This window comes from Chenopodium quinoa, unplaced genomic scaffold, assembly GCF_001683475.1.
Source record: "Chenopodium quinoa cultivar QQ74 unplaced genomic scaffold, ASM168347v1, whole genome shotgun sequence".
Classification (NCBI taxonomy): Eukaryota; Viridiplantae; Streptophyta; class Magnoliopsida; order Caryophyllales; family Amaranthaceae; genus Chenopodium; species Chenopodium quinoa.
This window is the reverse complement of record NW_018743292.1, coordinates 5,708,065-5,723,477: the sequence shown is the minus strand read 5'-3', so window position 1 is coordinate 5,723,477 and position 15,413 is coordinate 5,708,065. Positions and strand designations below refer to the sequence as shown.

Sequence of the window (15,413 nt, the reverse complement as noted above, 5' to 3'; positions counted from 1 at the left end):
CTTGTTGCTCCATAGGCTGCGCTAGGAACTAGCCACCAAGGTAGAAAAACAAAAAAGTGCAAAATATAAAAATAAGTACACAATCAACCACAAATAAAATAAAATTATAAGCAACTTGCCAGGTATATCTGAAAACTAAAGCTATGAAATCAAAGCAAGTAGCCCTTTATTTTCGGTCCACTTCATAGTGAATACATCCAATTAAATTTGTTTCATCAAATTTAGCTAAATTTCCAAGAAAAATACAGAAATTGATATTCACTCGCTTTGTTTGGTTGGAAAAAAAATCTTGAAATTCCTTTCACACTTAAATTTATTTATATTATTAACACGGTTATTTTAGGTATTTTTCATAAGAGCATCAACTTTAAAAGTGCTCAAAAATACCTTCCTAATTAACTTATTAGAGTGACACGTGTAGCTACTTTTTGTTATGGAGATAAGAGCATTATAATCTCATGCTAATCAAGGCAGGTTGCCATTATAGGTGACATTGCTCTGATTAATCACTTATTAGTGACACGTATCGTACATAATTGGAGCTTAATTAATTAGTACTTCTTATGAAATTTGTAGCAATGTAGATATGTAGAATGAGCACTATTTTAAAAAATGATTTTGTATCTTGCGTATAATTTTTAAGTTTAGGTTTATATATGATGATGATACACGAAACTAAAATATGAAACTAGCGTTTTTTAATGTACATATGATATTCATACATGTCATGTTTTAATGCCTCCAACAAAGAGCAATTGCATGTGCGTTGTATGCACTTCTCGTTATAACTCTATTTAATTTCATATTTGTTTTCTTTTTCTATAATAAGTTAAATTAGTAATTGCTCAAAGAAAAAGTTAAATTAGTAGTTGATAATAATTAAAGGAGGATTTTTTACCAATAAGATTATTATAGTAGATTCAACTCTAAATAGGCTCAACAAATTAATTTTGTGTTATTTAATAATAGAAGACGACTCTCACATCAATAAACATAAATATATATCAACGAACTAATAAATAATGTTCAAAATCGCCACTAATGGATTATTTATGCATATTCCAAGTCAAAAGAGAGTTTGACCACATGAAATAACAATGAAATTTCAATATCTTTTTTAAACTAACTAGTTGGTACGGTCGATCTTATTCATTAGCTCATAAATGATGCAAAGAGGATCGGATGAAACTACATGCAGATGCTTGAAGTAGTCCAATCCTATTAGAAAATCCCAATCCTATCAAAGATTTTTCTTTACTCTATCAAATATTGTCATATTGACTAATTTATAAATTAATTTTGACCATATATTTTCTTACTAATTAACGTATTAAAATATAGAAATGTTATTATATAGAAGGTTGTTAGATTAATTAGTCTCAATGTGTATTTTATAAATCTTGAAAATTAAATTTATTTACATTTTTAATAGTTATTCAATACGAAGTCAATAATTACATATACTTATGGGCAAAGTTGGGTGTTGGCAAATATAATACCTTAGCCGATTGTGAAGTTTGAAAAAGAACAGATTGAGGAAGTATTTAGAGCTAGGCATAAACTAGGTCATGCAAGCACATGTATAGTATGTGTGGGTTTGAGAAAAAGTCATGGTGTGTGGGTTTGTTCAAATCTTTTATAAAGGAAGCTCAAACACGACTTGACCCATGCCCAGCTCTAGATCAAAGTATTGATAGAAACTAGTCGATTACTTGTTACTAAACAAATTAAAGACTAACTGAAATTGAAAATTATTAGTATTACAATATAAAAAATATACATCGAAACAAATGTAACAAACTGATTCTAGACGACATTGTAATAGTTCTAATAAGAACATAGGATGTATCAAAAAGTAAAAAACAAAAATGAAGATAAAAGCATTATGGTATATTGATATAGTGTTTGCCAACCACTTTGTCATAGTAAATGATTATGATCCTTCTTGAAGTGAGGAAGAATTATCACAGAAAAGTAATCTGATAAAATCTTTGGGCAGCAAAATCTGTCTCTAATGTTGTTAATATTATTCCTTACGCTCAAATAATAAATCTTAGGATTATAATTATTAATCAAATCATAAAGTTGGCCAGATTTGATTTTCTCATGACATGTGAAGTATGACCTATGGCATGACGATATCCTTTTGCCAATAGATATTGACAGTAGAACTTGCTACTCTCTTTCCATTATTTTCTAGTTTATGCTTGTAACTTTTTTTTTTTTTTTTTTTTTTTTAGAATTTATTTTGTCATTTTGACAAAATCTTCAATTTTGTGGGTCCAATTTCACGGGAGATTCATGTTCTGATGCTCTACATAATTCCTCAAATGTACTGTGTTACATGAAGTAGCAACTAGTTTTGACTAGAAATAATTTGCAAGTAACTTTTTATCGAATTTTTCTTACATAATCCGTTATATGTTGAATTTTAAGTACCTACTTTTTATGTAAGTACATAATATTTTCTTTAACTAAAAATTTCCTTACTATTAATAAGAAAATTAGAATTTACGTTAACATGAATTCGTGGAATAATTTATTTACATAGATTAGAAATTAAAAAAGATCACATCCATTGATCATGCTCATGCATGAGCTTAAAGTCTTAAACACATCTTTATCATTTGCATTATAAAAAAAATCACAAGTATAAATTTTCTACATGTTCATGACCATGAAAATATGAAATGGACATGAATATTAACAATAATAATATTGCATAGGCGCATAGCATGATGTGGGTTTGTTCTAATTAATCAAACATATTTAGAAAAATCAAGTCATTATGTCAAGTACATGGAATTTATTGCATCTTTACTTTGACTAAAATGATGAAAATTTCAAACCTCACGTGCAATAATGTTTTCTAGAAACAGTATTTTTTAACCAACATGCATGCATCAGAAACAAAAATGGTGCAATTGTATTAATTTAGCATAAAATGAGCATGTACCTTGTTGACTAACTCCATGCAAGTTGAGAAAAGTAAACGGCTACAATACTTAATTATAAGTTATAAGGACTACTATTATAGCTTGATAAAACTGAAATTAGTTGTTTTATTATTTCAACTTGTGTAATTGGTTAAATTTCTTATATTGTGAAGGAGCGAGGTACATATTACGTAGATACTTCATATTTGATATTGAATATAATATACGTTGCTATTTTGTGTGTTTCATTGTACACACAAATTTTTAAAATATTCTTCCAACTAGGGTGTGTTCTATTCACCTGATTTTCACTTATTTTGAACTTACCAAAACTTATTAAACTTTATCAAAACTTATTTTAGTTGTAATTTGTACTTAGGTAACCCTTATTAGAACTTATCTTTCCTAAACTGAACGAGTTGAACTTAACTAAACTTATCTAAACACCCCTAGTACTCATTAAAAAATATAACATGGATTTTCAAAATCATCCCAGTGACTTTTTATTTTTGTTTTTATTTATATTCTTCCATTGTCACTTATATGAAGGTATAACTGTATAATAATTCTTATTACTTTATTAATTTGAAAAATGACAACTTTTAATAACGAGATATCTAACATGCACACTTTTCTTTTTATATTGTCCTATTTGTTTATACTTTTACATTTTAATGCAAATGAAGTTTAATTGATTTTTTCATAATAAAAAGCATTAAATTGTGAATTCTCGTTTAATTTGTTTGTAAAATATAAGATAGGACAATAATAAAGAAACAAAGGGAGTGATTGTTATCATGCACCATCCTACTTTTGCACAAGTGTTGTTTTTTTTTTTTAAAGTGTGGTACAGAACTGTCTACTATGTAAAATTTTGGTTTAACATTATTAAAAAGTTTCTTAAACAGAAGAAAACAGAGGACTCTTTATTGGACCACTTGCAAAAGAGTGTGATAATTTATTTAAACCCAAAGATCTGGACCGTATTTTGGCCCAAAACCCTAGCATAAACCAGTTTATCCTCTCTATATTGGCCCAAAGATCACGGCATTGGGAGACCTCAACGCAGCACCGTGTTGAGCTATGCGCCTATGCTGGAGTCTTCGCCAAAGCTATGTACTGGGTTATCAACAATCACTTGATGATGACCAAGAATGCCAGGAATCCATTTGCACTTCATGTTAAAATGCCCAATCTTTTTCCAGCAGACATTCAGCTTTTGCAGTGCTTTCAGAATATGGGAAAGAATCACATTTTGTGAAGAATGTCTAGATGGCTGTACAAGAATCCTCAAAGGCATATTTTGTGATGTTCTATCAAAATTTGAAGCACCAAAAGAAGATGGCATCCAATCTGGCAGATAGTCCTGAATGTCTCAGTTCAAAACATCACAGAACTACTGTTCAAAAGCATATGTGGTGCAATTTGGCAGCAGAAATTTTTTATGGTCAAACCTTATTTGCTAGTTGCATAGTATCCGGTGGTGGCATGGCTAAGGAGCATAGAGAATGACCTTGAAACCATGTGTGCTGACGAATATCCCGGATCATGATTCTCTTCATAGGATCAACTACAAGAATCTTAGAAATCAGATCTCTAGCTCCAGGTGATAGATGACTTGGCATCCTATAAATCCCAGCCTACAATGATAAAAATCAAATGACATCAATATTACGTTCATCCACAATACCTATACTAAGAGTCTAAGAAGCAGTACGAGGTACATACCTAGAAAGCAATTTGATTGCAGTTCTTTTAACATAATTTTTATAATCCCTGGAGAGTTTAGTATAGCAGTGTTTATAAACTGTTGTGCGACAGCGGAAGCAAAGGTCGAAAACAAACAAGAAAACAATAAAGAAATTCAATGCAAACAATAAGAACAACACCAAGAATTTACGTGGTTCACTATCGATGTGATAGCTACGTCCACGGGCACCGAGATCGAATGATTTCACTATAAACTGCAAAGATTACAAAGATGATTCTTGTATTTCTCAAGAACGGCTCTCACTCTGTCTCTCTTAACCCTAATACTCATATTTGGGAGTTTTTATATTAATCCCTAACATAAAAGATACTTGGGCAAAAAGATAACATAAAAGATAACTTTAAATCGTAAAATCCGCGTTCCGTATTTTTCCTTCTCCGCCCGGTCAGACCGGGCAAGGTCTGCCCGATCGGGCGCGAGAAGAAAACTCCATACGAATGCTTCAACGTATCTAACCCCCACCGCCCGGTCAGACCGGGCAAGGTCTGCCCGATCGGGCGAAGGCTCGCCCGGTCGGGCGAAGGCTCGCCCGGTCGGGCGCGAGAGCAGCTTCTTCAACGAATTTGCCAGGCACCTCTTCTTCTTCCGCCCGGTCAGACCGGGCAATGTCCGCCCGATCGGGCGGACAAAGCTACGAAGTACGAGTCACCTAATATACTTATCAACAATCTCCACCTTGACGAGAACTCGTAGTCAGCAAACGACCCCATCAAGACATAGTGAAAAAACATCTCAAGCCAAACCCGATGCAGGACTCATGCATAAGCCATACATCCCGATAAGTCTTCAACCAAGACCCATCACATACTCGTCTCCAAGTATAACAACTCATAATGCTCCACCTGCATCACAAGCCCCGGGCAAGCTCCACCTTAAGGCCAACACACCTACACCAGGAGCTCCCCAACTTCGCCCCTCAGGGCCTACTACATCACGTAGTAATCAATATTTAGCAAGTCTAAGCAATGTTTAAACTTGCTAAACGGAACAGGCTTAGTGAAGAAATCAGCCGGGTTGTCAGCAGTCCCAATCTTCTTCACCTTAATCCTCTTGTCAGTACGTAAGAAATGATACCTGACATCAATGTGCTTCGTCCGATCATGGTGTACTTGATCTTTAGCTAAGCAAATCGCACTTAGACTATCACAATACACTGTAGCAAAATCCTGTGCAATACCCAGTTCACCTACTAGGCCTTTGAGCCAAATAGACTCCTTAGCTGCAGAAGTTAGAGCCATATACTCAGCTTCAGTAGTTGACAACGTAACTGATGACTGCAATGTAGACTTCCAACTAACCACAGAACCACCCAAAGTGAACACATAACCAGTCACAGACCTCCTGGTATCCACATCAGCTGCATAATCAGAATCACTGTACCCAGTGACCAAGCATTCCTTATCATTCCCGTACACAAGACCAATATCAGCTGTCCCTCTCAGGTAGCGAAAAATCCTTTTCACCCCTTGCCAGTGTTCCCTCCCAGGTCGAGCCATAAACCTGCTTACAACACTAACGGCATGCGCAATATCCGGCCTAGTACAGACCATAGCATACATCAAACAACCAACCGCGTTTGCATATGGAACTCTAGACATATAAGACAACTCCTCCTCTGATTGAGGTGACATAGACAAAGACAACTTACAACTAACAGTAGTTGGCGTACTTATAGGCTTCGATTTTTCCATCCCAAAACGAGACAAAATCTTTTCAATGTAGCTTTTCTGAGTCAAGAAAAGCTTACCTCTAGCCCGATCCCTGTAGATCTCCATACCCAAAATCTTCCTAGCTGCACCCAAGTCTTTCATGTCAAACTCCGAGTTAAGCATCTCCTTTAATCTAGCAATATCAGATTTATTCTTTGTGGCAACCAACATGTCATCAACATATAACAAAAGATAAATCATGGAACCATTATCCAGCTTACTATGATACACACAGCAATCATATGAATTCCTGTCAAAACCTTGTGAAACCATAAAAGAATCAAACCTTTTGTACCACTGTCGGGGGGATTGCTTAAGTCCATACAATGACTTTAGCAATCTGCAGGCATAGTGTTCCTTTCCAGGAGCTTCGAATCCTTCGGGCTGCTTCATCAGAATCTCCTCCTCCAAATCGCCATGAAGGAAAGCCGTTTTAACATCCAACTGCTCCAGCTCAAGATCAAAATGTGCTACAATTGACAATAACACACGGATAGAAGTATGTCGAACCACAGGTGAGAATATCTCAACAAAATCAACCCCTTCTACCTGACTGAACCCCTTAGCAACTAGCCTAGCCTTAAAACGTATTTGCTCAGTTTCCGACAACCCTTCTTTCTTCTTGTAAATCCATTTACAACCCACAAGCTTCCTCCCTTCCGGTACCTTTACCAGTTCCCACACTCTGTTCTTGTAAAGGGACTGCATCTCTTCACCCATTGCGGCAAGCCATTGCGCAGACTCACTACAACTAATTGCTTGTTTATATGTGGCAGGTTCAAATGACTCTACATCATCAGCTACACTCAATGCATAACCTGTCATCGCATCAACACAGCAATTTCTTCCCTCCATCTCTTCAATCAATCTAACAGGCTTCTTGATAACTCGTTTAGGCATCTCAAGAATGGTGTCAGGTTGACTAGATGACCCCTGATTAGATTGCTCCACCTCATCCCCAGAGTTAGAATGAGTAGGAGTAATCTCAGGTTCAGGAGTACCCGGCACTGGAACATCAGCATCATCATCAATATATTGTACCCGAGGTAAATCAGCAATGGTAGACTGATGTACCTCAAGTACCCCATCTGTCTGTAATAAATTGTCTCCTTCCCTTCTCAAATCTGAAATCTCTGCATTTTTAATTGAATACATGGTGTTTTCATCGAAAGTAACATCCCTACTAAGAATGACCCGACCCTCCGAAGGTGAAAAAATTCTAAACCCCTTCACACCATCCCCGTACCCAACAAAACACCCCTTCTTGGCTCGTGGATCCAGCTTACCCTCAATAACATGATAATAAGCAACACAACCAAAAATCTTCAAATTCGAAAAATTAGGCAACTTACCACTCCAGATCTCAAACGGAATTTTGGAATCAATTCCAGAATGAGGACCCCTATTAATGACATAACAAGCTGTTAACACAGCTTCACTCCAGTACCTCCTCCCAAGCCCTGCATTAGAGAGCATGCATCGAACTCTCTCTAGCAGTGTCTGATTAACCCGTTCTGCTACACCGTTCTGCTGTGGTGTCTTCCTGACAGTATGATGCCGACCTATACCCTCATCTGCACAGAACTGATTAAACTCGTCTTTGCAAAACTCTAGCCCATTGTCCGTTCGTAGCTTCTTGATCTTCCTTCCTTGTCGATTTTCCACCAAAGCTTTCCATTGCTTGAAAACTTTGAAGGCCTCATCCTTTGACTTAAGCAACCTAAGCCATGTGTATCGGGACTTGTCATCAACAAATGACACAAAATAGTGGTAACCTCCCATACCTTCAACTCTAGATGGACCCCAGCAATCTGAATGGATGTAATCGAGCACTGCATCAGTAATGTGAGCACCCTTGCTGAACTTTGACCTGTGTTTCTTACCAAACACACAATGCTCACAAAATTCAAGGTTGGCAACCTTGACCCCGGATAGAAGACCCCTCTTGGACAATAGCTGCATCCCCTTCTCCCCCATATGACCAAGCCTCATGTGCCAAATCTTAGTCATCTCCTGGTGAGATACAGATGCGCAAACCGCAGAACTAGGCAGTGTAACACCCTCAAAAACATAGAGGGTGTTCCTTTTGATACCCTTAAGTACCAACTCAGAACCTCTGAAAATACACAACTCCCCATCTGAAAACACACCATTGTACCCCAATTCATCCAGGGTACCCAATGAAATCAGATTCTTTCCTAAAGCAGGAACATGCCGTACATTAGTCAAAGTTAACCTCCGCCCATCAACAGTCCTCAACCTCATGGAACCAATACCTGTGACCTTACATGGAGCATTGTTACCGACTATAACCATACCCCCATTGCGAGGTTCATATGTATCAAACCAATCTCGACGTGGACACATATGGAACGAACACCCCGAATCTAGAACCCAGTTATCAGATAAATCATCAGACCTAGCAGAACTGACTAATGCTAAATCTTCCTCTGAATTATAGCTCTCATTCGGTTTCTCTTCAACTACAGCAGCCTGGGACTTGTTTTTCCTCACCGGACAATTATTCCTAAAGTGACCCGGTTCTTTACAGTAATAACATGTTTTAGTAGTAGTTTTACTAGATCCATCCTTGCCGTTTCCAGCACCCGACCCAGCATTGTTCCCCTTGTTAAACCCCTTATTCTTTTTAGACTTTCCGGACTTAACAAATAACCCACTACCATTATCCCCATTATCACTCGTAGCTTTCATTCTGAGTTCCCTAGTATGAAGTGCTGCCTTCACTTCTTCTAAGGTTATAGAATCCTTACCAACAACAAAAGACTCTACAAAATTCTCAAAGCTAGACGGTAGAGATACAAGTAAAATCAACGCAGCATCCTCATCATCAATTTTAACATCTAAATTACGTAAATCAAGCAAAATAGAGTTAAGTTTTTCTAGATGTTCCCGTAAGGAAGTACCTGACTGCATCCGGAGGCTAAACAACCGCTGTTTCAGTAATAATTTGTTGGTCAACGACTTAGTCATATACAATGACTCCAGCTTCAGCCACAATCCAGCCGCCGTTTCCTGATCAGCAACCTCCGTGATGATTTGATCATCAAGACTAAGTAATATGGTAGAGTGTGCCTTCTCTTCCATAACTTCTAACTGCGAGTCAGTCGGTCCGTCTCCTGACTCCGAAGTAGTACTCTTTGGAGCCAACGGACGCCATATCTGCTGTTGTTTTAACAGAGCCTTCATCTTAATTTGCCATAGCCCGAAACTATTTTTCCCGGTAAACTTCTCAATTCTTATTGTTGAATCTCCTGCCATTGTTATCTTCAAGAAACTCTCCAAGGATTGAACCTGAGCTCTGATACCAATTGTTGTGCGACAGCGGAAGCAAAGGTCGAAAACAAACAAGAAAACAATAAAGAAATTCAATGCAAACAATAAGAACAACACCAAGAATTTACGTGGTTCACTATCGATGTGATAGCTACGTCCACGGGCACCGAGATCGAATGATTTCACTATAAACTGCAAAGATTACAAAGATGATTCTTGTATTTCTCAAGAACGGCTCTCACTCTGTCTCTCTTAACCCTAATACTCATATTTGGGAGTTTTTATATTAATCCCTAACATAAAAGATACTTGGGCAAAAAGATAACATAAAAGATAACTTTAAATCGTAAAATCCGCGTTCCGTATTTTTCCTTCTCCGCCCGGTCAGACCGGGCAAGGTCTGCCCGATCGGGCGCGAGAAGAAAACTCCATACGAATGCTTCAACGTATCTAACCCCCACCGCCCGGTTAGACCGGGCAAGGTCTGCCCGATCGGGCGAAGGCTCGCCCGGTCGGGCGAAGGCTCGCCCGGTCGGGCGCGAGAGCAGCTTCTTCAACGAATTTGCCAGGCACCTCTTCTTCTTCCGCCCGGTCAGACCGGGCAATGTCCGCCCGATCGGGCGGACAAAGCTACGAAGTACGAGTCACCTAATATACTTATCAACATAAACAGTGAAATCATAGTGAATTCTTAAGTATAAAGGATTGAGACAATGCGATTACTAATTCCGGATGAAGGGAATGTATAATACTAACAATTTGTGAAGTTGCTTATATCTGTTTTATCTTGTCACTGCCTTTCATGCTCCATCGTAAACTGTGTTGTAGGATTATTCAGCAATATATAGGTATATATTAATATAGGCTCAATCAGGTCAGAATGATCAAAGTAATTACAGTTGCAATTCTTCTCCAGCAGAATTGTAGAGCATCATACCTCAGGAGCTGCATAGTTTGGGCTTCCGCAACTGGTCTTTAGGAAGTGACCATCTCGCATTATGTTGCTCAAACCAAAATCTGCTATTTTTACGTTGTGATGTGAATCCAATAGAATGTTCTCAGGCTTCAAGTCTCGATGAACAACCATATTCTCATGACAGTACTCTACTCCTGATATTATCTGGTCCCAGGATGGCAACAGAGACAAAATAAACCTCAAATATTATGCTTCATTTATAAAATGCCAGTATGGTTATTTAAGAGAACACAGCCTAAAAGTAGAAAGAAGTTTACCTGTTGGAAAAAGTTCAGTGCTTCATCCTCTTCCAGCCTACCCTTTTCCACAATGTAATCAAATAGTTCTCCACACTTTGCATGCTCCATCACATCATAAAAGTCTGATGGTGTCTCAACAACTTCATAAACTCGAATAATATGAGGGTGCATGAATGATCTCAAAATATTCACCTCTCTTCTCACTACAAAACAGACAAAAGAATATGATATCATCATCATCTTAAACCGGTCCAGAATTAGCCGGAAAAAAAATAGCAAGAGGAACGATGTTTATTGAGTTCACAACCAGATAATAGCTAATATTTTACCCGGTGTTAAATTGCTTTTGAAACCATACCCACCCATATTCATCTAACCTTAAAAATGTCATTATATCAGCAATAACTTGTAAAGGAACAAAGTTTCAAATCAAAGATAGACAATAAAAAAAACAAATCAAATACTAAAACATGCTTGGGAGAAAGAATATACATATCAGCCGAAAAGACCTGGTTAATAGGAAAGTTCAGAGAGAACAATCAGTAAGAGATAGGTGCTACCTTTCTCTTCCATTTCCATATTTTTTATCTTCTGCCGGTTCAATCGCTTGATGGTAACAACATGCGCAGTCAATTTATGTTCTGAAGTTCTCGTCTTGCCAGATGACACAATGCCAGTAGATTTACCAAGTATATAATTTGGCAAAATAACATCCACACCACTGCCATCTCGTCCTGCCATTTCCCTGTAGCGAAAGTGAAATATGTAACAAAGAAGCAATGACAGGTTGAAAGCTAGTTTACCACTGGAGATAAAATGGAAGGTTCAATTCTCGGAAATTCAATTATATAGTTCAATGATCAAATTAACTAGGCAATTGTCCCAAACCAAATCAAATGATCATCTTTTAGTGACCAAAGCATACTAACTAATGAGAAACAGACAGAACTTTCAATCCATACATGAAGGGCCCGTTTCGATTTACTGAAAACAACTGAACTGAACTGATTGGGGCTGAAATGAATTGAACTGAATAGAGCTGAAATGAATTGTTTAAGAGAGAAAGAAATTAGGAATTGAACTGAACTGATTGGAGCTGAGCTCAACTGAACTGAAATTAAGCTGAACAGAACATGCCTTTATACAAATAAAATAAGGTGAACAGCTAAATAACCCGAAAGTTTGTAACCTGTAACCCGTAAACCTGAACACAAATCTATATATGGTACAATTGCAAAAGTATTCAAATTTCCGAAAACTGAAAAAAGCTTGTAAACTTTGTTGTAACACGGAGTTTTCAATATTCATGATTAAAATACAACCAAATTATGACTTAGTAGATTCTTGTTACAACAAGGAACTCCCAATTATTCAAATTACATTGACTATACATAGCGGCTAGCAATATGATCATCAAAGTACATTTTTGCTAATGACCCGAACACTTATACAACTTTTTTTTAGCACATTTGATCACTCTTTGGCTTGCCTATTCAAATGAGACTCAGGTACACAATGTAGGTTCTAGTAGTGTTAGGTACATGTGTGAGTAAGTGTTCCATATCGAAAGATGGAATCAATATATTCTAATTATAAACCAAGCAGACTACTCCTCTTATAACAACAAATATTCCAAAAATTATCAGAAAAAAATACGAGTATTCTTAATTCTTAATTCGTGTAACAACAAATATTCCAAAAATTATCAGTTTTATTTCCCCAATCCATAAATAAATTTTTACAAAATCAAATCATCCAACTTATCTAATTCCTAAATACAGAATCAAACAAAAATTACCTCGGAATTCAAGTTATCCTAGTTTCTCCTTTAATATAACCAGGCCGTCGGGGATTTCGCCGCCTACGACCGCCGTGGAATCCGGCGAGAATCTGGCGGTTGATTACCGGAAGCGTAGATATTGTGGATTTGTCGGACATTCTTCAACACGGATTATTGACTAGATATGCATACTTGTTAGTTGTTGGTTTATATTTTATTATAGAAAAATTGACTTATCATTGACCTTATATAATTTCTATAGAAAAATTATAGAGAAACTTGAGTTCACCGGCAAACATAATAGTGGAGAGTGTAGGAGATGATACACAGCCACCACAGCGCTGACCACCAACAATAACCACGTACTAATCCCGACCAAGTTGACCTATGATTCTGTGAAGCTTTTAATTCAGTAGGCCTTTCTTCTCACTGAGTACTATAGAATACTACGTAGTTCTTACACTGTATTTGCATTTACGTCCTTTAGTATTCAATTGAAATTTAGTCAATTGAAAAGAGGGTATTGGGTAAATAATTAAATACAAGTATGTGGGTAGATGTAAGAAAAAAAAAGAAAAGTTGAATGAAGATGGTAAATATTGTAAGGTGAAGGATACGTTGTTATTTAAGTTTGTCAATAAAATGAAGTTAAATTGTAAAAAGCTTATAGAAACGGGTTGTGGGGAAAATGCGAAAAAAAAAATAAAGGTGAACGGTGGTAATAGTGCACTTACTACACTCTAGGGTTTGTTCATCGTTATTTAATTTTATTTGACAATATTAAACAAAATAAGTTAAGAAAGTTAAAATAAGTTAAGATGAGTTATTCTTTCAAAAAAAAAAAAGGTTAAATTAAGATGAATTAAAATAACCAATACAGAGAAAATAAATTGAAGGAATATATATGTAGATACATTGATACATGCTTCATACTAATGTTGGTATTAATAGTGTTTCAAATTTAGCACACGTATTACAATATAAAAATAATATCCACATATTGATGTATCCGGTGAATTGGACACTCTAATTATAAGGGGAAGATCAGATCAAAGATGCTTTACATGCATGGCTCAACATGTTGAGGGAGCTGAGGCATCTAAATCAAATGATAAGTGGGGGGAGTTGAGTCATGAGCGATGTTAGACGCGTTGATACTAGCAAATTGGCTCATTTGCCTTGCATCACGCATTGGTACATCAGTATGTCATTGAATTCAGCATTTGTTGAGCAATGGCAAATTGACATAGATTCTTGTCATTTGTCTTTCAATGAGTTAGTGTCAATGTTGTGAGGTTAAACATATATAATCGAAATTCCCATTATGGATATTAATTAGAGCTCAAAGCCATTTGTGCATGGATTAATATTAATTAGAGCTCAAAGCCATACATAATTACACACCATACCGGCCAACCACATGATACTCTTATTTAATATTGACACATCGAGTTTCTACGGCACCGTACGCACTTGGCACACTTCTTCTACTTGGCGTGGTGGTTCAACTAATTCACCTGCAGCTTGGACTCATATGTATGTTAGCTAATAGGTCAATGTTATACTGTTGAAACTTACTAATTTATCGATGACCAATAATTGTATAATTATTTGTAAATCTGTAGTTGACTTATTATACGGAGTAGTTACTTTTTTACACACACATCTTTCTTTATACATGTGCAAATGTCCATTTAATCATTTTATACACTAGTATTAATGACATAAATATCTGTTTTTGCCACCTCATTTAATCTGTAAAGGTTCATTTATATATACTTGTATAATATTTTTTTTGTTTGATAATACGAAGTATAACTTTTGTTGTTGTTGTTGTTACGTTGTTGATCGAGGTAGGTTGTTGTCTTGTTGATAACATAGATATGATTCTCTAAGAATAATCTTTACTAAGTACAAAAAGTATGGTCTATTTCTACAAGAAGATTAAATGTATGATCTCGAAAATTTACAATATATTGTCTATGCCTATACTTGTTAAATTCATTACTAATGATAATTAACTATATATAAACACGAGCCCTTGGAATAAAATTGTATATGAATATGATATGTCAATTTAGGTTAATGAGTCGGGTTCGGATTAGATTTCGGGTCATGCTAAAAAAAATCTCAAAAAGTGAATAAACATAATATAAAATTGCGGAGTTCGGGTCGAGTCAGATGATCGGGCTCAGGTTCTCTCTCAGTCACTTCATATCAGGTTCGGATCGAATTGAGTCGAGAATGGACAACTTGATCTATGAATATCATTATTGTTGGTTAATCATAATTAAACCATTTAAATTGTGAACTACAGAATAAAATATGTATATATAAAGACAATGTTCTTAGTGTGTGAACTCCTTTAAGTGACATCTATTGATCAAATGCCAACACGTAAAAGATACACTCAACATAATCAACATATAAATTGCTCCCTAGTTCATTGATCTACTTATTTTCCTCGGTCAATATTATATCCTAGTGCATGAATAGGATCATACTTCATATAGAAAATATCCTATTACCTATATATACGCACACTTCTAGTAAGCAAGCACATACATCCACATTTAAAGCTACAAACATATAATCATGCACATAACAAACCGCATTGAAATGATGTGATCAAACGGCCATCAAAAGTGACTCAATTATTCCTTTCACGGATCATTTATAACTTCCTCTCTTATACCCTAAGCTTAGAA

At 36.2% G+C, this 15,413-nt stretch overlaps 1 protein-coding gene across 2 annotated transcripts; it reads right to left on the bottom strand.

Moving 5' to 3' along the window:
* Positions 1-3,725: 3,725 nt before the first annotated feature.
* LOC110736638 (SNF1-related protein kinase catalytic subunit alpha KIN10-like) lies at positions 3,726-14,007 on the bottom strand. 2 transcript variants are annotated; one of them, XR_002514264.1, is made up of 7 exons: positions 12,724-14,007; positions 11,486-11,670; positions 10,944-11,128; positions 10,648-10,830; positions 10,467-10,527; positions 4,665-4,712; positions 3,726-4,576 (listed from the first exon to the last, which is right to left on the bottom strand). XR_002514264.1 is itself a non-coding variant. In XM_021916910.1 (6 exons), exons 2-5 carry the CDS (start codon positions 11,664-11,666, stop codon positions 10,501-10,503), a joined length of 576 nt encoding a protein of 191 aa, XP_021772602.1. In that variant the 5' UTR covers positions 11,667-11,670; positions 12,724-14,007; the 3' UTR covers positions 3,726-4,712; positions 10,467-10,500. The 2 variants fall into 2 exon arrangements, 1 of the variants encoding a protein (XP_021772602.1); XM_021916910.1 differs by having other exon boundaries at positions 3,726-4,712.
* Between the last annotated feature and the right edge of the window lie 1,406 nt (positions 14,008-15,413).

Coding starts and splice junctions, on each gene's coding strand:
- LOC110736638 (XM_021916910.1), bottom strand. CDS start 11,666: ATGGCAGGACGAGATGGCAGTGGTGTGGATGTTATTTTGCCAAATTAT. Junction 11,129..11,485: donor TATGGAAATGGAAGAGAAAG/GTAGCACCTATC, acceptor TCTGTTTTGTAG/TGAGAAGAGAGGTGAATATT. Junction 10,831..10,943: donor CACTGAACTTTTTCCAACAG/GTAAACTTCTTT, acceptor TCCTGGGACCAG/ATAATATCAGGAGTAGAGTA.